The sequence below is a fragment of the Stegostoma tigrinum genome, unplaced genomic scaffold, assembly GCF_030684315.1.
Source record: "Stegostoma tigrinum isolate sSteTig4 unplaced genomic scaffold, sSteTig4.hap1 scaffold_294, whole genome shotgun sequence".
NCBI lineage: Eukaryota > Metazoa > Chordata > Chondrichthyes > Orectolobiformes > Stegostomatidae > Stegostoma > Stegostoma tigrinum.
The window spans coordinates 126,313-148,440 of record NW_026728222.1 but is presented as its reverse complement, the minus strand read 5'-3'; the positions used below and the strand labels follow the sequence as shown (position 1 = coordinate 148,440).

General features: G+C 46.9%; 1 protein-coding gene across 4 annotated transcripts in view; it reads right to left on the bottom strand.

Annotated features, from left to right (window-relative positions):
• The window catches only part of LOC132208097 (utrophin-like), a 102,382-nt gene that overhangs the window by 55,824 nt on the left and 24,430 nt on the right, over positions 1 to 22,128 (bottom strand). Inside the window, exons 1-2 of one of the 4 annotated variants that reach the window (XM_059643858.1) lie at positions 10,263 to 10,442; positions 8,951 to 9,160 (exon numbers count right to left, since the gene is read on the bottom strand). The exons of the other annotated variants lie outside the window; for them this stretch is intronic. Coding sequence (XP_059499841.1) covers positions 8,951 to 9,160; positions 10,263 to 10,268 — 216 coding nt within the window. The 5' untranslated portion in view covers positions 10,269 to 10,442. Of the gene's footprint in view, positions 1 to 8,950; positions 9,161 to 10,262; positions 10,443 to 22,128 lie in introns of those variants that run through there. 4 annotated transcript variants of the gene reach the window in all.

Genomic DNA, 22,128 nt, shown 5'->3' with positions numbered 1-22,128 from the left:
CCACCCCCAGCTTACCTTGCAGTAGGAGATAGTTGTCGGCTGCTCAGCTACGGAAGGCGTCGCGGACCTGCGGCCGGGTGCTCGGGGAGCGCGGGCTCAGTGCCAGGCAGCTGTGCCCAGGCGCCGGGCGAAGAGGCCTTCTCCCCCCTCGGATCCCCGCTCCCGGCACAGGGCCGAGCCACTGAGCAGCGAGCGCTCCAGCAGCCCGGATGCCTGCTCCCAGCCCGGTGGTCATGCTGGAGGCCGCTGGAGAACAGGAGGTTGTAGGGGTACGGGAGCGTGGTGCGATGATCCCCGTTGCCGAACAGCTGGGTCCTCAGAACCCTCCCGGGAAAAGGGATCCAGACAGCGGACTCGTCGCCGAGGGAGCGGGGGGGGAAAGGCGTGAGTCGGAACAGGAGAGGAAGGGGATTGACTGAGAGGGAGAAAGAGACAGACTCTCTGTGTGTCTGTGTGTGTGTGTGTGTGAGTGAGAGAGAGAGGGGATTAGAAATGCAGTCTGATTGCGGATGGGTTGGGTTTAAATGGAGATTTTTAAACTTCGTTCAAAAAACTCACAACGCTCCCTGCTGAGCGGGTGGAGAGGCTCGGATAGAGAGGAAGAGAGAGACAGAGGGGCGGGGGAGAGGGGACAGAGAGAGGTTCACAGGGAGAGACGGAGAGACAAGGAGACAGGGGAGAGAGAACGGCAGGAGCACACACAAACGGAGCCAGATACAAGACGAGAGATAGAGAGGGGCGCACACAGAGACCAAAGAGACAGAGTGAAAGCGGAGAGAGGAGAGAGACAGAAGTGCACAGCGAGGTGGCAGAGACAAGACGACAGAGAGAGACAGAGACATAGAGTGAGGCACACACAGAGAGATGGAGAGACAGAGATTGTGTGTGTGTGGCGGGGGGTGGGTTTGGAGAAAATGGGAGAGAGAGAGACAGAGTCGTCGAGTTGTACAGCAGGGAAACAGACTCTTCAGTCCAACTCCTCCAGGCCGACCAGATACCGTAACTGACTAGTTCTGTTTGCCAGCCTGTAGCCCATATCCCTCCAGCCCCTTCCTATTCATGTGTCCCTGCAGGTGACTTCTAAATACTGTGAGTATAACAGCCTCTGTCACTCCTCTGGCAGTTCATGCCACACACAGACTACACTCGGGAGAACACGACGGCGCCAAATCCATCTCCCATCCTCTGAGAAAAGGAACCGGAAATGACATCACCAACCCAAGGAAACCGGAACACTTAAAGAGAAGGCGGGACCTAACTCCAGATGCTCACTGATGATTTTACCTGGAATGGTGCCGAAACGTCTGCAAACTAACCTTCCAGCTCAGTGAGCAATCTTACATCCAGAACCTCAACCCTGAGCTACAAATCTTCTCAAAATTCGATAATGCTTTGCCACTTGATTAACAGATGCATCCTATTTTTTGAAAAAAATAAACTTTTTTTGCTGGATGTATGACTGACTGACCAGTGTTTATTGTCCTTCCTTAACTGAGCCTTGGGAGCTCTGCAGACCAATGGTATCAACGTGGATTTCACAAGCTCCAAAATCTCCCCTTCCACCACTGCATCCCAAAACCAGCCCAGCTCGTCCCCTAATCTGTTCTTCCTCTTACCGATTCCCTTCCTCCCAGCTCAAGCCAAACCCCCATTCCCTACCGACTAACCTCTTCCCGCCCCCTTGACCTGTCCGTCCTCCCCAGACTGACCTATCCCCTCCCTACCTCCACACCCACACTCACCTCTACTGGCTTCATGTCCGCCCCTTTTACTTAAGACCAGAAGACATCGGAGTGGAAGTAGGGCCATTCGGCCCATCAAGTCCACTCCACCATTTAAATCATGGCTCAGGGGCATTTCAACTCCACTTCCCTGAACTCTCCCCGTTGCCCTTGATTCCTCGTGAGATCAAGAATTTGTCAATCTCTGCCTTGAAGGCATCCAACGTCCTGGCCCCGACTGCACTCCGTGGCAATGATTTCCACAAGCCCGCCACTCTCTGGCTTTACAAATGTCATCTCATTTCCATTTGAAATTTACCCCCTCTAATTTTAAGGCTGTGCCCATGGGTCCTCGTCTCCCGGCCTCACGGAAACAACTTCCTAGCGTCCACCCCTTCCAAGGCAGACATTATGTTGTAAGTTTCTATTAGATCTCCCCTCACCCTTTGAAACTCTGATGAGTACAATCCCAGGATCCTTAGCCGTTCATCGTATGTCAAACCTACCACTTCAGGGATATTCCGTGTGAATCTCCGCTGGACACGCTCCAGGGCTAGTATGTCCTTTCTGAGCTGTGGGGCTCAAAATTGGACACGGTATTCTAAATGGAGCTTAACTAGAGCTTTATAAAGCCTCAGAAGCACATCGCTGCTTTTATATTCCAACCCTCTTGCGATAAAGGACAACATTACATTCACTTTCTTAATTACGGACTCTACCTGCAAGTTAACCTTTAGAGAATCCTGGACCAACACTTCTAGATTCCTTTGTACTTGAGCTTTACGAATTTTCTCACCATTTAGAAAGTAGTCCATGCCTGTATTCTTCTTACCAAAGTGCAAAACCCCACATTTACTCACATTGAATTTCATCAGTCATTTCCTGGACCACTCTCCTAAACTGTCTAACTCTTTCTGCCGCCCCTCCACCTCCTCAGTACTACCTGCCTGTCCACCTATCTTCGTATCATCGGAAAACTTCGCCAGAATGACCCCAGTCCCTTCATCCAGATCATCAATACGTAAGGTGAACAGCTGCGGCCCCGACACCGAAACCTGCGACACCAATCGTCACTGGTTGCCATTCCGAAAAACAGCCTTTTATCCCAACTCTCTGCCTTCTATCAGACAGCCAATCCTCAATCCAAGCCAGTAGCTCATCTCAAACACCATGGGCCCTCACCTTGCTCAGCAGCCTCCTGTGAGACACTTATGAAAGGCCTTTTGGAAGTCTAGATAGACAACATTTACTGGGTTTCCCCGGTCTAACATACTTGTTACCTCTTCAAAGAATTCTAACAGGTTTGGCAGGCACGACCTCCCCTTACTAAATCCATGCTGACTTGTTCTAATCTGACCCTGCACTTCCAGGAATTTCAAAATCTCATCCTTGACAATGATTCAAGAATTTTATCAACTACCGAGGTCAGGTTAATTGGCCTGTAATTTTCCATCTTTTGCCTTGATCCTTTCTTAAACAAGGGGGTTACAACAGCAATTTTCTAATCATCTGGGACTTTTGAAAGATCACATCCAAAGCCTCTGCTATTTCCTCAGCCACCTTTCTCAGAACTCTACAATGTAGCCCATCGGGGCCAGGAGATTTAGCAATTTTTAGACTTTTTAGCTTTTCTAGCACTTGCTCTTTTGTAATGCCTACCATACTCAACTTTGCCCCCTGACTCTCCCTAATTGTTGGCATACCACTCATGTCTTCCACTGTGAAGACTGACACAAAGTACTTATTAAGTCCTTCAGCTACTTCCTTATCTCCCATCACTAGCCTTCCAGCATCAATTTGGAGCGGCCCAGTGTCTACTTTTGCCTCATGTTTGTTTCTTATGTATTGAAAGAAGCTTTCACTGTGATTTCTAATATGACTAGCTAGCCTTCCTTCATATTTGCTCCTCTCCTTCCTTATTGCTCGTCTGTCTCCTCTGCACCTATCTTCCCCTCTGTCCATCTTCAATCTGCCTTCCCCCTCTCCCTGAAAATTTATGTTCAGGGAGATCTGGGTGTTCAGGTCCATTGTTCCATGAAGTTGGCAATGCAGGTCAACAGAGTGGTTAAGAAGGCATATGGTGTGCTTTCCTTCATCGGACGGGGTATCGAGTACAAGTGTTGGCAGGTCATTTTGCAGTTGTATAAGACTTTGGTTCGGCCACACTTGGAGTACTCCGTACAGTTCTGGCCACCTCATTACCAAAAAAATGTGGATGCTTTGGAGAGGGTGCAGAGGAGGTTAACCAGGATGTTGCCTGGTATGGAGGGTGCTAGCTATGAAGAGAGGTTGAGTAGATTCGGATTATTTTCATGAGAAAGACGGAGATTGAGGGGGGAACCTGATTGAGGGCTACAAAATCATGAGGGATACAGACAAGGTGGATAGCAAGAAGCTTTTTCCCCCAGAGTTATTGACTCAATTACAAGGGGTCATGAGTTCAAACCGAGAGGAGGAAAGTTTCAAGGAGATATGCAAGGGAAGTTCCTGAGGAAGAGGGTGGTGGGTGCCTGGAATGCGTTGCCAGCAGAGCTTGAAGACGCAGACACGATAGGGTCTTTTGAGATGTACCTGGACAGGTACATGGATGGGCAGGGAGCAAAGACCCTGACAAAATAGACGACAGGTTTAGACAGAGGATCTCGATTGGCGTAGGATTCGAGGGTCGAAGGGCCTGTTCCTGGGCTGTAATTTTCTTTGTTCTTGGATCAGAAAAGAAGGAAAAGGGAGGTGTATAACAGTTATCAAGGGAATAAATCAACAGAGTCCCTGTAGACACACTAATGTCAACCAGGCCAACATCCCCAGCACTGAGGCACTGACCATCCTCGATCAGCCACAATGGGCTGGACACTTCATCTGTATGACTGACACGAGACTCCCCGCATGTTCTAATCCCAGCTTCAAAACAGCAGGCGAGACCCAGATGTGCAGAGGAAGCACTCGGTGATAAACTCAAGGCCTCAACGGTGAAGTGCAACATTCCTGCAGACACCGAGAATCACCGGCCGAAGACGGTCCGACGCCTGAGGAGCACCTGGGAAGGCATCAACACCTCGAGGCTTGATTTGGAAGCAGCGGAAGCCATGCAGCTACATCAACAACCCCCTCACCCCTTCCCAAGACCGCCTTCTGCCCCAAGTGCAACAGAGCCTACGGTAGCTGCATCGGTCTGGGCAGCCACCCGGAGATTCAGCCTGAGAGTGGGAGACTGTCATCCGCGAGAAACCACCATGATGGTGATGTATGGTGTGCAGGGGGATCTTGTCATAGCAATTAAGAGAACAAATAGAGGGCAACAGAACGCTGGTGACCAGGATTAGGATCAGGGAGAATCTCAAAATCTTCTACAAGTGTCTCAGAGCGAAAGAGAAAATCCAGGGAAAACCAGGTCTCATGAGGGATGAAGAGGCAAATGTATGGTTTGAACTGGACAGCAATTGTCAGGTGTTAAACAAGAAATTCACATCACCTTTTACATGTGAGAAGGAGCATTTCGGCACACAATTCCTGAGCAGAATTAACAGAGACTGGGGACATGTAAGGTGATCCGGTGAATTTAAAATCAGAAGAATTACCTGGAGAACAAGTAACATAGTTCCGCTTATCAAAATGCATGACAAACATAAAGCAGAGTATTACAGTCTGGAGAGTATCACATCAGTAGATAGGAAAATATTGGAGAATATTCTGAACGGCAGGCTTAATTTCCTTGGAAAGAAGCGGGGTTTGATCAGCAACGGTCAGCATAGCTTTGTCAGAGGGAGGTCATGCCTCACAAACCTAGATGATCCTTTCAAAGAGGTGACGGAGTGTGTAGATGGGAATTGATGCAGTGAAAACAGATTTCAGCAAAGACTTGGACAGGGTCTCACATGGGAGCCTGGCAAAGAAGGTAAAAGCTCGTGGGGTCCAGGAAAATACAGCAAGTTCAATCCAAAGTTATACATTGGTCAAATGGGCAGGTCAGTGGTAGATGGAGTGTTAACACTGATAAGTGTATGGTAATGCAATTTGGAAGAACTAACATGGCAAGGAATCTTTCAATGGATGCCAGGACACCAGGAAGGTCAGAGCAATGGTGTTATCTTGGGGTGCTTGTGCACAGATTGCTGAACATGGCATGGCAGCTTAAAGGGACAGTTAGGAAAGCAAATGGCTGAAGAGCTGTGCAGGAGTTTGGTTAGGCCCCAGCTGAAGGACTGAGTGCAGTTCTGCTCTCGCTTTAAATTGAAGGGTGAAAGAATAGCTTTAAATTGAGGGGTGAAAGACATAGGACAGATGTCAGAGGTGGTTTCTTTACTCAGAGAGTAGTCAGGGAATGGAACGCTTTGCCTGCAACGGTAGTAGATTCGCCAACTTTCGGTACATTTAAGTCGTCATTGGATAGGCATATGGACGTACATGGAATAGTGTAGGTCAGATGGGCTTCAGATCGGTATGACGGGTCGGCACAACATCGAGGGCCGAACGGCCTGTACTGCGCTGTAATGTTCTATGTTCTAATGGTCTCTTCATTATCGAAAAGAGGTGATTGCATTTGAGCATGTGTGGAGGACATTCATCAGGATGTTCTGAGGGGGTGAAGCATTTTAACTCGATGGAGAGTCTGGATAAGTTTGAGATAACAAGAACTGTCAATGCTGGAGTCTGAGATAACACAGCGTGGAGCTGGAGGAACACTGCAGGCCAGGCAGCATCACTGTTTTATCTGGATAAGGTTGGCTTGTTTTCTTCCGAAGAGAGAAGGTTGAAGAAGGTCCTGAAAAAATGGTCTGCATTCTGATGGGTCTAGGCGAGGGAAGCAGAACGACCATTCATGGGGTGGGAGGTCTGGGGGCCAGGGGGAAGAGATACATACATTTAAGCTAAAAGGCTCAGAAGGAATTTCAGGAAAGAAAAGACACCCAGAAGGTGCTGGGTGTTTGGAATTCATTGTCTGGGACTTTAGTTGAGGTGGTGGATAATCTTTTCACATTAAAGAAAAAGGGTTGGTACAGCACTTAAAATGAAATAACATTCAAGGCAACGGGCCTATTGCTAAAACATGAGCCGAATGTGAACTTAGTGTGGCTTCAGTGGTTACAGACACAATGGAATGAAGTGCTTGTCCAATTCACACGGATGATCCCTGGAATGGTAGGCTTAACCTATGATGAATGGCTAAGGATCCTGGGATTGTACTCACTACAGTTTTGAAGGTTGAGGGGAGAACTAATAAAAACTTCCAAGATAATGTAGAGATGGGCTGAGAGGTGGCAGATGGAGTTCAACCTGGATAAATGCGAGGTGATGCATTTTGGAAGGTCGAATTTGAAAGCTGAGTACAGGATTAAGGATAGGATTCTTGGCAGCGTGGAGGAACAGAGGGATCTTGGTGTGCAGATACATAGATCCCTTAAAATGGCCACCCAAGTGGACAGGGTTGTTAAGAAAGCATATGGTGTTTTGGCTTTCATTAACAGGGGGATTGAGTTTAAGAGTCGTGAGATCTTGTTGCAGCTCTATAAAACTTTGGTTAGACCGCACTTGGAATACTGCGTCCAGTTCTGGGCGCCCTATTATAGGAAAGATGTGGATGCTTTGGAGAGGGTTCAGAGGAGGTTTACCAGGATGCTGCCTGGACTGGAGGGCTTATCTTATGAAGAGAGGTTGACTGAGCTCGGTCTCTTTTCATTGGAGAAAAGGAGGAGGAGAGGGGACCTAATTGAGGTATACAAGATAATGAGAGGCATAGATAGAGTCGATAGCCAGAGACTATTTCCCAGGGCAGAAATGGCTAGCACGAGGGGTCATAGTTTTAAGCTGGTTGGTGGAAAGTATAGAGGGGATGTCAGAGGCAGGTTCTTTACGCAGAGAGTTGTGAGAGCATGGAATGCGTTGCCGGCAGCAGTTGTGGAAGCAAGGTCATTGGGGTCATTTAAGAGACTGCTGGACATGCATATGGTCACAGAAATTTGAGGGTGCATCCATGAGGATCAATGGTCGGCACAACATTGTGGGCTGAAGGGCCTGTTCTGTGCTGTACTGTTCTATGTTCTATGTTCTATGTTCTAATGTATGGTTTAGAAGAGGTGGACGCTAGGAGGTTGTTTCCGTTAGGAGGGGAGACGAGGACCCGTGGGCACAGACTTAAAATTCGAGGGGGTCAATTTAAAACTGAAATCAGACGACATTTCTTCAGGCAGAAAGTGGTGGGCTTGTGGAATTCATTGCCGCAGAGTGCAGTGGAGGCCGGGATGTTGGACGCCTTCAAGGCAGAGATCGACAAATTCTTGATCTCAAAAGGAATCAAGGGCTACGCGGAGAGTGCAGGGAAGTGGTGTTGAAATGCCCATCAGCCATGATTTAAATGGCGGAGTGGACTTGATGGGCTGAATGGCCTTACCTCCACTCCTATGTCTCATGGCCTGATGGTCTAATTCTGAAGTATTCTCTTATTCTATGATTCTGGAGCAGGGGACAGTGAGTGGACAGCACAGGACAGTTCACCTAACTTCTCCTTTACCAATCTTCTATCTGCCTCCCCACTTCTCCCTATTTTTTTCAGAATCCCCTTCTCCCCCAACCATATTTGAAGAAGGGTGTCGACCCGAAACGTCAGCTTTCTTGCTTCTCTGATGCTGCTCGGCCCGCTGTGTTCATCCAGTTCTACTCCTTGTTCTCTCAGATTCTCCAGAATTGGCAAGTTCCTACTATCTCTCGAGGAAACTGACTTGTTTTTGCACCAAAACTGTGGTGAGAATGTGGAACGCACCGACTGTGTGGGTGGTAGAGGCAGAAACCATGATAACACTTAACAAGTCTTTGATTGGTCATTTGCGATACCAAGGCATACAAGGCTCTGGGTCGAGTGCTGGGAAATGTGATTAGAATAGTAAGGGACTTGCATCTTGTGAGGGCGCATACAATTTGCTGAAGGGTCTGTTCCATTGCCACAGCATTCTATTATGCTGTCCCTCAATGATCCTATGACAAGTAAGTGAAGGTTTGCAGAAAGAGATAGTTTTCAAGGACAATGCCGAAAGGAAAACTGATGCACAGGCAAAGTGCATGTAAGAATTTAACCAAGGATTAACACCATTCAAGAACTGGAATTTGTGCCAATGCACCAAACCTGCAGATGAAAATGCAGTGTCCAGTTTGATTGCAAACAGCAACAACCACCAGTTAGGAACATGATCAATGGAAATATCTGAATGCCTGTTGTTGTGATCTCAAGCATTTACCTGCATCGAGTGAAATCCACCACCATAGTTCTGTTGCATCGTTAGCCACCTCGCAATCGGTGTTGCATAGTCAAAATCATTCCTTGACAATGCTTGAAGCAAGGCATAAGCAGTGGTTTCCACAGTCATCGCAAAAGCCCGTGCTGCTTCAATTAGATACGGCTTCTCGTCCTCCAACAATGGAGGCTTTCCAGTTACCAACATCACAATCTGTCATTTGAGAAAGGGATTAGCTGAGAATAAAGTTTACATCATATAGATTTTTGTTTGCATTTCAACAACACAACAATGGTTTTGCTGGTCAAGATCCAGCATTATCTCACCACTGATGTCTATAACATTCTCCATACTTCCCGCTCAGTGATGGGTCCTTTTCTTTGGGAAAAATAGGCACCTTCGAATGCAAATGAATCAAGATGAGCTTTAGTTTCTCATCAGGCTACATGGAGTTACTACAAGATGTTATGAGCAAAAGGTGAAGGAGCAGATGAAACCATTCATAGCATCAGTCTGGATGATCTTCTTGCGCTCATCCTGAGGAGGCATCACAGATCTCAACTTACACGCAATTCAAATTATTTCACGCAATGACAAGACTGAATGTTCTGGATACTGTAAATGCCATGGCACCTGGCAGCATCCCACAAACTGTATTGGAACAATGTGCCCCAACGTCACCACACCAACAGTAAATGTTTTCCAGTACATTTTTAAACACTTGCAACACTCACATTTCAGAGAAAGATGACCTATCACGCAATCGGCAGACAAATTGTCCTGACCAATTATGACCTCAATGTATTCTCAATCATCAGCAAAGTAATGCAACATCTGGATGACAGTGCTGTCAAACAGTTGCACACTGAGGCTCAGTTCACTTTTCGTCATGCCACACTTCTCGCAACCTCATTCAGGATTTACCACAAATATGATCAGAGATCCTGAGCTTGAAAAGGAAGGAAACTGCAATCTGTCATTTCCACCAAGGCAACTTCTGATTGAATGTGGTGTTCAGCAGAGTTATAGGAAGTTGAGTCAGTGGCATTCACTGGATACCTGCACTGGTTGAAGTCATGTCTTCACTTGAACCAAAGTGGAGACATGAATGTTCATTGAATATTGTCCAGGTGTCCAGCAGAATTCATGACTTTTCCAACAGTGAAGTCAACGATGAGAAAATACAGTGAGACTTGGACAATTATCAGGCTTGGCCTGACAAAGGATAAGTAACATTTGCACCATACAAGTGCTAAGCAGCAATCAGCTCCAACAAGAGAGAATATGACCATATCACAAAATTCCATGTCCTTACCATCATCCTTACATTTTTTTTAAATGTGCAAGTGTTATCCAAGCCATGCAAGGCTATGGGCCAGGTGTTGGAAATGAGGTTAGAACAATTCAGTGCTTGTCTTTGACTGTCACAGAATCCGTGAGCTTCAGAATTTATTTCTCCTGTACTGTAGACCACTGAGGTGCTTGGCTATCCACTTCATCAAGGTTTACACTTATCTAAAACCAAACTGGAACGGTTATATAATCAGCAGTAGCCAGGGCCGTTGTACAAACCGCCCTGCTGTGGGACAGGGTCAGGTAAATCCAAGTGAGTGATCGTGGTTGGAGACTCATTCGTTGGGGGCATAGTTTCTGTAGCCACATTTGAGATACCAGGGCTGTGTGTTGCCTCCCTGGTGCCAAGGTCAAGGAAATCTCTGAGTGGTTGCAACAAATTCTTAACGGGGAGGGTGAGCAGCCAGAGGCCATTCTGCACATTGGTACCAATGACGTAGGTAGAAAGAGGGATGTGATCCTCCGGACTGTGTACAAGGAGTTAGCAAAGAGGCTGAAAGGCAGGACCTAGAGGGTAATAATTTATGGGTTGCCACGAGTGCCACATGTTAGTGAGTTAAGTCAGAGAAAGATAGGTGAGAGATGAATGCATTGGTTAAGGAGCTGGTACTGGGGGCAGGCTTTCAGGTTCATGGATAATTGCGACCGGTTCTTGGGCAAGGGGTGACCTGTCTAAGAGGGATGGGTTGCACCTAAACTGAACGGGAACAAATACCCTCACAGGGAGGTTTGCTAGTGCTACTTGGGAGGATTTAAAGACTGGCAGGCAGCTGGGAACCAGAGCAGCAGGTCAGCAAGTAGATGAATTGATGGCAGGTACATGCTAGGACCAATAAATCAGAAAAGAATGGCAGTCAGAGACAGGTACATGAACATGATGGCACGAACAAGCTGAAATAAGATTGACAAGTCGCCAGGCCCGGATCAGATTTGTCCTCGGCTGCTTTGGGAAGCGAGAAATGCAATTGCTTCGCCACTTGCGAAGATCTTTGCATCCTCGCTCTCCACTGGAGTCGTACCTGAGGACTGGAGAGAGGCAAATGTAATTCCTCTCTTCAAGAAAGGAAATAGGGAAATCCCCGGCAATTATCGACCGGTAAGTCTCACGTCTGTCGTCTGCAAGGTGTTAGAAAGGATTCTGAGGGATAAGATTTATGACCATCTGGAAGAGCATGGCTTGATCAAATACAGTCAACACGGCTTTGTGAGGGGTAGGTCATGCCTTACAAACCTTATCGAGTTTTTTGAGGATGTGACTAGAAAGGTTGATGAGGGTCGAGCTGTGGATGTGGTGTATATGGACTTCAGTAAGGCATTTGATAAGGTTCCCCATGGTAGGCTCATTCAGAAGGTCAGGAGGAATGGGATACAGGGGAACTTAGCTGCTTGGATACAGAATTGGCTGGCCAACAGAAGACAGCGAGTGGTAGTAGAAGGAAAATATTCTGCCTGGAAGTCAGTGGTGAGTGGAGTTCCACAGGGCTCTGTCCTTGGGCCTCTACTGTTTGTAATTTTTATTAATGACTTGGACGAGGGAATTGAAGGATGGGTCAGCAAGTTTGCAGACAACACAAAGGTCGGAGGTGTCGTTGACAGTGTAGAGGGCTGTTGTAGGCTGCAGCGGGACATTGACAGGATGCAGAGATGGGCTGAGAGGTGGCAGATGGAGTTCAACCTGGATAAATGCGAGGTGATGCATTTTGGAAGGTCGAATTTGAAAGCTGAGTACAGGATTAAGGATAGGATTCTTGGCAGTGTGGAGGAACAGAGGGATCTTGGTGTGCAGATACATAGATCCCTTAAAATGGCCACCCAAGTGGACAGGGTTGTTAAGAAAGCATATGGTGTTTTGGCTTTCATTAACAGGGGGATTGAGTTTAAGAGTCGTGAGATCTTGTTGCAGCTCTATAAAACTTTGGTTAGACCGCACTTGGAATACTGCGTCCAGTTCTGGGCGCCCTATTATAGGAAAGATGTGGATGCTTTGGAGAGGGTTCAGAGGAGGTTTACCAGGATGCTGCCTGGACTGGAGGGCTTATCTTATGAAGAGAGGTTGACTGAGCTCGGTCTCTTTTCATTGGAGAAAAGGAGGAGGAGAGGGGACCAAATTGAGGTATACAAGATAATGAGAGGCATAGATAGAGTTGATAGCCAGAGACTATTTCCCAGGGCAGAAATGGCTAGCATGAGGGGTCATAGTTTTAAGCTGGTTGGTGGAAAGTATCGAGGGGATGTCAGAGGCAGGTTCTTTACGCAGAGAGTTGTGAGAGCATGGAATGTGTTGCCAGCAGCAGTTGTGGAAGCAAGATCATTGGGGTCATTTAAGAGACTGCTGGACATGTATATGGTCACAGAAATTTGAGGGTGCATACATGAGGATCAATGGTCGGCACAACATTGTGGGCTGAAGGGCCTGTTCTGTGCTGTACTGTTCTATGTTCTATGTTCTATGTTTATTTCAGTGCAAGGAGTATTATAGGTAAGGCAGATGAGCTTAGAGCCTGGATCAGTACATGGGACTCTGATGTTGAGGCCATTACAGAGGCTTGGTTGAGACAGAGACAGGACTGGCTGCTCAATGTTCCAGGGTTTCATTGCTTCAGACAAGATAGAGGGGAAGATAAAAGAAGGAGGTGCACTCCTAACCTGTGGGAAATGTTACATCTGCACCTTGAAAGGACATTCTGGAGGGCTTGCCCACTGAGGCAATAGAGGTAGCATTGAAAAATAAGATAGACACAATCACTCTGATCAGATTAAACTAATAGCCTGCTCCCCTGTTGCCACTGACACACTGAGGAACAAATATGTAGGCAGCTTTTGAAACGATGCAATAACTCAGAGTTGTCACAGTCAGTGAATTTAACCTCCCCGGTATTGACTGGGACTCCCTTACAACAAGAGTTTAAATGAGGCTGAATTTGTTAAGACTATCCAAGAGAGTTTCTTGACACAGTGTGTGGATAGAAGATGGGCCATACTGGACTTTGTCCTGGTCAGGTAACTGGTGAGAAGGGTGGGAAAGCATTTTGGAAATAGTGATCACAACTCCTTCAATTTTAAGATTGCTATGAAGAAGGATAAGTCAGGACCTTGGGGGAAGAGTAAATTATATCAATTTTAGGTAGGAGCTGGGGTGTGTTAATTGGGAGGAGCTGTCACATTTGCCATATGGGAATTGTTTAAAGGCCTGCTTATGAGTTTAGGATCAGGAAGGAGGAAGGACAAGGATGGCAAGGTAAAAGACCCTTGGATAATTGGGGAGGTTGTGAAGTTCGTCAAAAGGGAAAAACAAAAATATGTCAGGTTTACGAAGCTAAAATCGAACAGGGCCGACATAAAGAAAGCAGAAAAAGAAAGGCTATGAAATGACCTTGGCAAGGAGGGTTGAAGGAAATCCCAAGGCATTCTGTGCATACATCTAAAACAAGGGGATAAATAGCAAGAAGGTACGACCATTCAGGATAAAGGAGGGAACTTGTGTTTGGAAGCAGAGGATGTGGGCAAGATCCTAAATGAGTACTGTGCATCACTATTCACTCAGGCGAAGGGTATGGAGGATAGTGGGATTTGTGTGGAGCATGCGAATATGATAACAGCATTTTGAAATCAAGAAAGAGCATTAAGGTGGATAAGTCCTCAGGACCCAGTGGTATCTACTCAAGGTTTTTGAGCGAGGTGAGAGAGGAGATTGTCGGGGCATTCAGCAAGATCTTTGTATCCTTGGTAGCCACTGGAGGGGTACTGGAGGATTAGCAAGTTGCTAAATGTTCTTCTTCTGTTCAAGAAGGGAAATAGGGTCAATCCAGGAAACTCGACTAGCGAGTTTCTCATCGTTCATTGGGAAGCTATTGGAGAGAATTCTTAGGGATTGTATTTATCTGTATTTGGAACAGCATGGCCTAATTAGGGACAGTCAGCATGGCTTTGTGCAGGGCAGGTCACGTCTTACTAAGTTGACTGAATTTTTTGAGGAGGTGACGAATGTCATCAATGAAGGTAGAGCAGTGGATATTGTTTTCATGGATTTCAGCAATACTTTCAACAAGGTGCCTCATGGTCGGATCATCCAGAAAATTAAGATGCACTGAGTCCATGGTGGCTTGGATGCTTGGATTCACAACTGGCTTGCCCAGAGAAGACAGAGGCAAGTGGTGGAAAGGTGCTTTTCAGGCTGTAGATCCAGGAGGATTGGTGTTCCGCAGGGATCTGTGCTGGGACCTCTGCCGTTTGTGGTCTATACAAAATGACTGAGGTGAAAATATAGATGGATGGGTTAGCAAGTTTGCAGACAATAGAATGATTGGTAGAATCGTGATGAGTGTAGACGTCATAAAAGGATACAGATCAGTTGCAGAAACGGCAAGTGGATTTTAATCCATTAAATGTGAGATGCTCCACTTTGGGAAATCAACTATAATGGAAAAATATACAGTTAATGGCACCCCTCAGTGCAGAATTGTTAAGGTGGGGATGCAGGTGCACTCAATCTGTTCATTGAGAACTGTCGATGTGATATCACCTCAATTTCTCTGTTCCCCGCACCAAACCCAACCTACGTCCTGCCCAACTGACTGCCCTCCACGCACTCATATCTCACCCTGACTTTGTTATTAAGCCTGCCGATAAGGTGCTGCTGCTGTGGTCTGGTGAGCTGAAGTCTACCTTGCAGAGGCTGAGCGCCAGCTCTCAGATACTTCCTCCAACTTCTCCTGGACCATGACCGCACCGGGCCATTGTATCTACTACAGTAACTGATCTTGGTCTATCCGGTGATCTTCCCCCTCTGTTTCCAAGCTGAAAGGCCACAGCTCCCCACAGGTTGCTCCTACGCCCCCTAAAAATCCACAAATGAGACTGTCCTGGCAGACCCATTGTTTCAGCCTGTTCCTGCCCCACAGAACTCATCTCTTCCGACCTTGACTCAATCTTCTGTCCCCTGGTCCAAGCCCTGCCCACGTACATCCAGAAATACTCTGACATCTTACGCAGGTTTAAAAAGATCAGTTTGCCGGTTCCAGCTGCGTCCTCTTTACCATGAACGTGTAATTCGTTTACACATCCATTCCCCACCGAGAGGTTCTTCGGGCTGTCCTCTTCTTCCTGGAGCAAAGAGCTGAACATTCCCCTCCCACCACCACCCTCCTCCACTTGGTCGACCTCATCCTCACCCTCAACAACTTCTTTTTTAACTCCTCTCATTTTCTTCGGGTAAGAGGAGCAGCTCCGGGCACCTGCATGGGCCCGAGTTATACCTGTCTCTTCACGGGGTACGTGGAACATTCCCACCCACAACACTTTCTCCGATACATCAATGATATCATCCGACTGCTTCTCTCTCTTGTCTGAAATTGGAAAACTTCATCAACTACGCCTCCAATTTCCATCCTGCCCTCACTTTCACCTGCTCTATCTCTGACTCCACCCTTCCCTTCCTCAACATTTCTGCTTCCATTCCTGGGGGTAGGCTTCGCACTAATATCCATTACAAACTCTCTGACTCTCACAGCTACCTGGTCTATATATCCTCACACCCCACTTTCTGTAAAGACTCCAACCTCTTCTCTCACTTCCTCCATCTCCATCGAATATGTTCTCATGAGGCCAACATCAACAAGGGAGCCTCCAAAATGTCCACCTTCTTCCTCAACTGAGGATTCCCCGGCTCCGCGGTCAACAAGGCCCTCAACTGTGTCCAAACCAGCTCCCGCACTTTTGCCCTCACCTTTTCTCTTCCCTCCCAAGACAACAATAAGCTTCCACTTGACCTTACCTATCAACCCACATGCCCACATCCATACAAACATCAGGCACCATTTCCACCACCACCAGCAGGATGCCGCCACCAGACACATATTCCCCTCCTCTCCCTTATCCGCCTTTACCGGAGGACCCGGAGGAAATGCAAGCAGACACGGGGAGAACGTGCAAACTTCGCACAGACGATTGCCCGAGGCTGCAATGCGAATCACTTGAGCCACCGTGCTGCCCAGAATCTTGGTGGTGTGGATGAGCAGAGAGATCTCGGTGTCCATGTGTGTAGATCCCTGAAAATTGCCACGCAGATTGATAGGCTTGTTCAAAAGGCGTACGACGTGTTAGGTTTTATTGGTACAGAGATTGAGTTTCGGAGCCATGAGGTCATGTTGCAGCTGTACAAAACACTGGTGCAGCCGCACTTGGAGTATTGTGTACAGTTCTGATCGCCACATTATCGAAGGAATGGAGTGGGTTTCTTAGGATCTTGTCTGGTGTGGAAGGAAGGTCTTATGAGGAAAAGCTTCGAGACTTGAGGCTGTTTTTGTCAAAAGAAGGTGAAGAGGCAATTGAATGGAGACATACAAGATAATCAGAGGATTAGATAGGGTGGACAGCGACAGCCTTTTTCCTCGATGGTGATGGCGAGCACGAGTGGAGAAAGGTTTAAATTGAGGTGAGATAGATATGGGACACATGTCAGAGGGAGGTTCTTTATTCAGAGAGTAGTATGGGTGCGGAATGCCCTGCCTGCAACAGGAGTAGATTGCCAAGTTTAAGGGCATTTAAATGAACATTGCTAAATATATGGATGGTAATGGAATAGTGTCGGTTAGATGGGCTTCAGGTTGGATTCACAGGTCGGCGCAACATCGAGGGCTGAAGGGCCTGTACTGCACTGTAATGTTCTATGTCATAATACTTCAGTGAATTCTGGTTACCCTGCCGTATGAAGAATGCTGTTAAACTATACAGAGTGCAAAAATAATTACAAAAGGTCATTGCCGGGACTGGAGGGTTTACGAGGAGTGGTGGATAGGCTCGGACTTTTTCCCTGGTGTATCGGAGATGAAGGGGTGACTTTCCAGAGGTGTAAAAAATCATGATGGGCATTGATAAGGGGAATAACCAAGGTCGGGGAGTCCAAAGCTAGAAGGGAGGAGGTTCAAATGTGAAAGGGGAAAGATTTAAAAGTGACCCGAGAGGCAACTTGTCCCACACAGAGGGTGGTGCGTGAATGCAATGAGCTGCCAATAGACGTGGTAGAGGCAGATAATATTACTGTATTTAAAAGACATTTGGACAGGTACACAATGAGAAAAGGTTTAGATGGATACCAAACGCAGGCAAATGAGACCGGTTAAGTTTGGGACACCTGGTCAGTACAGATGATTGGGGCTGAAGGTCCTGATTCTGTGCTGTATGACTCTATGAATCTATGACTGAAGAGCTAACTAGGTGTGTGGATGAGGGCAATGCATTTGATACAGTCTACTTGGGCTTCAGCAAAGCTTTTGACAAGACCCCCCATTTGAAGACTGTTAGAACAGGAAACAGTCCATGGGATCCAAGGACACGTGCACAGGAAATCATAACTCATGTAATTTGAATGAGTTTTTTAAAGTAGTAATGAAGAGCATTGATTAAGGCAGAAAGATGGACGTATATGGGCTTCAGTAAGGCGTTCAAGAAGGTTCCTCACAGAGGTCCAGTAGGGAAGTTAAATCACACGGAGCACAGGGAGAGCTAGCCATAGAACATAGAACACAGAACATTACAGCACAGTACAGGCCCTTCGGCCCTCGATCTTGTGCCGAGCTGTCAGGCCGAACTCAAGCCCATCTAACCTGCACTGTTCCATGTACGTCCATATGCTTGTCCAATGACCACTTAAATGTACCGAAAGTTGGTGAATCTACTACCATTGCAGGCAAAGCGTTCCAATCCCTTACTACTCTCTGAGTAAAGAAACTACCTCTGACATCTGTCCTATATCTTTCACCCCTCAATTTAAAGCCATGCCCCCTCATGCTCACTGTCACCACCCTAAGAAAAAGGCTCTTCCTATCCACCCTATCTCACCCTCTGATTATTTTATATGTTTCAATTAAGTCACCTCTCAACCTTCTTCTCTCTAATGAAAACACCCTCAAGTCCCTCAGCCATTCCTCGTAAGACCTTCCCTCCATACCAGGCAACATCCTCGTAAATCTCCTCTGCACCCTTTCCAAAGCTTCCACATCCTTCTTATAATGCGGTGACCAGAACTGTATACAATACTCCAAGTGCGGCCGCACCAGAGTTTTGTACAGCTTCACCATAACCTCTCGGTTCCAGAACTCGATCCCTCTATTAATCAAAGCTAAAACACTGTAGGCCTTCTTAACAGCCCTGTCAACCTGGGTGGCAACTTTCAAGGATCTGTGTTCATGGACACCGAGATCTCTCTGCTCATCTATACTACTAAGAATCTTACCATTAGCCCTGTACTTTGCCTTCTGGTTCCTCCTGCCGAAGTGCATCACCTCACACTTGTCTGCATTAAACTCCATTTGCCACCTCTCAGCCCAGCTCTGCAGCTTATCTATGTCTCTCTGCAACCAATCCTTTGTCACTATCCACAACTCCACCTATCTTAGTGTCGTCTGCAAATTTACTAACTCATCCTTCTACGCCCTCATCCAGGTCATTTATAAAAATGACAAACAGCAGTGGACCCAACACCGACCCTTGCGGTACAACACCAGAAACTGGTCTCCAGGATGAACGTTTCCCATCAACTACCACCCTCTGTCTTCTTTCAGCAGGCCAATTTCTGATCCAAGCTGCTGTATCTCCCACAATTCCATTCCTCTGCATTTTGTACAATAGTCTGTTATGGGGAACCTTATCGAACGCCTTGCTGAAATCCATATACTCCACATCAACCAGTTTACTCTCATCTACCTGTTTGATCACCTTCTCAAAGAACTCAATAAGGTTTGTGAGGCACAACCTACCCTTCACAAAACTGTGCTGACTATCCCTAATCAATTTATTCTTTTCTAGATGATTGTAAATCCTATCCCTTAGAACCTTTTCCAACACTTTACCAACAACTGAGGTAAGGCTCACTGGCCGATAATTACCAGGGTTGTCTCTACTCCCCTTCTTGAACAGGAGAACCACAATTGCTATCCTCCAGTCATCGGGCACTATTCCTGCAGACAATGATGAGTTAAAGATCAATGCCAAAGGCTCGGCAATCTCCTCCCCGGATTCCCCGAGGATCCGAGGATGAATCCCATCCGGCCCAGGGGTCATAGCTATCTTCACCCTCTGTAGGATTTCAAATACCTCTTCCTTGTGAACCTCAATCCCACCTAGTCCAGTAGCCTGTATCTCTGCATTCTCCTCGACAACATTGTCGTTTTCTAGAGTGAATACTGTTGAAAAATATTCATTTAGCGCTTCCCCTATCTCATCTGACTCCACACACAACTTACCACTACTATCCTTAATTGGGCCTAATCTTACTTTTGTCATTCTTGTATTCCTTAAATACCGACAGAAAAGTTTACTTTTTACCCTGATCCTGTCCGCCAACAACTTCTCATGTCTCCTCCTGGCTCTTCTGAGATCTCTCTTTCGGTCTTTCCTGGCTACCTTGTAACCTTCAACCACCCCAACTGAGCATTCACATCTTATAGTAACAGAAGCCTTCTGCTTCCTCTTGACCAGAGATTCCACTTCCTTCGTAAACCATGGCTTCCGTGCTCTACAGCTTCCTCCCTGCCTGACAGGTACATACTTATCTAGAAAGCACAGGAGCTTTTCATTGAATAAGCTCCACATTTCTACTGGGCCCATCCCCTGCAGTTTCCTTCCCCATCCTATGCTCTCTAAATCTTGCCTAATCTCATCGTAATTGCCTTACACCCAGATATAACTCTTGCCCAGTGGTGTACACCTATCCCTTTCCATCACTAAAGTAAACATAACAGAATTCTGATCGCTATCACCAAGGTGATCACCAACTTCGAAATCTAACACCTGGCCGGGCTCATGACCCAGTATCAAATCTGATGTGGTCACTGCACTCCAACTCCATTGGTCACTGCATCCCATTTCGCTCAGTCACTGCATCCCATTTCAGTCAGTCACTGCATCCCACTTCCCTCAGTCACTGCGTCGAATTTCACTCAGTCACTGCATTACATTTACCTCAGTCACTCCATCCCATTTCCAACAGTCACTGCATCTCCTTTCCCCGAGTCACTGCACATCATTTCCCTTGGTCACTGCATCCCATTTCACTCAGTCACTGCATCCCATTTCTCACGGACGCTGCATCCAATATCCGTCAGGTACTGCATCCCATTTCCAGAGTCACTGCATCCCATTTCCCTCAGTCAGTGAATCCCATTTCCCTCAGTCAGTGAATCCCATTTCCCTCAGTCAGTGAATCCCATTTCACTCAGTCACTGCATCCCATTTCACTCAGTCACTGCATCCCATTTCACTCTGTCAGTGCATTCAATTTCCATCAGTTACTGCATTCAATTTCCATCAGTCACTGCATCCCATTTCACTCAGTCACTGCATCCCATTTCCATCAGTCACTGCCTCCCTTTTCACTCAGTCACTGAATCCCATTTCACTCAGTCACTGCATCCCATTTCCAACAGTCACTGCATCTCCATTCCCCGAGTTACTGCATCTCCTTTCCCACAGTCACTGCATAACATTTCACACAGTCACGGCATCCCATTTCCATCAGTCACTGCATCGCATTTCACAGTCACTGCATCGCATTTCACACAGTCACTGCATCGCATTTCACTCAGACACTGCAACGCATTCCACTCAGACACTGCAACGCATTCCACTCAGTCACTGCATGGCATTACACTTAGTGATTGCATCGCATTCCAATCTGTCACTGCATCGCATTTCACTCTGTCACTGCATCCCATTTCACTCTGTCACCGCATCCCATTTCCCTCACTCACTGCATCCAATTTCACACAGTCACTGCATCCAATTTCCATGAGTCACTGCATCTCACTTCACTCATTCACTGCATCCCATTTCCATGACACACTGCATCGCACTTGACACAGTCACTGCAGCTCATTTCACTCTGTCACTGCATTCAATTTCCATGAGTCACTGCATCTCACTTCACTCATTCACTGCATTCAATTTCCATCAGTTACTGCACTCAATTTCCATCAGTCACTGAATCTCATTTCACTCAATCACTGCATCCCATTTCCAACAGTCACTGCATCTCCATTCCCCAAGTTACTACATCTCCTTTCCCACAGTCACTGCATAACATTTCACACAGTCAAGGCATCCCATTTCCATCAGTCACTGCATCGTATTTCACTCAGTCACTGCATCGCATTTCACACAGTCACTGCATCGCATTTCACACAGTCACTGCATCGCATTTCACACAGTCACTGCATCTCCTTTCCCTCAGTCACTGCATTTCATTTCACTCAGTCACTGCATCCCATTTCATTCAATCACTGCATCCTATTTCACGCAGTGACTGCAACCTATTTCACGCAGTCACGGCATCCCATTTCACACAGTCACTACATTCCATTTCACTCAGTCAGAGCATCCCATTTCACTCAGTCAGAGCATCCCATTTCACTCAGTCACTGCATCCCATTTAACTGAGACAGTGCATCCATTTCCCTTAGTCACTGCACCCTATTCCCCACAGTCACCGCATACCATTTCCCTCAGTCACCGCTTCCCATGACCCTCACTCACTGCATCCCATTCCCCTCAGTCACTTCATCCCATTACCCTCAGTCACTGCATCCCATTACCCTCAGTCACTGCATCCCCTTTCTATCAGTCACTGCATCCCATTTCACTCAGTCACTGCATCCCATTTTACTCAGTCACTGCCTCCTACGTCACTCAGTCAGTGCATCCCATTACACTCAGTCACTGCACCCCATTTCCCTCAGTCACTGCATCCCAGTTCACTCAGTCAGTGTGTGCCATTACCCTCACTCACTGCATCCCATGACCCTCAGTCACTGCATTCAATTTCACTCAGTCAC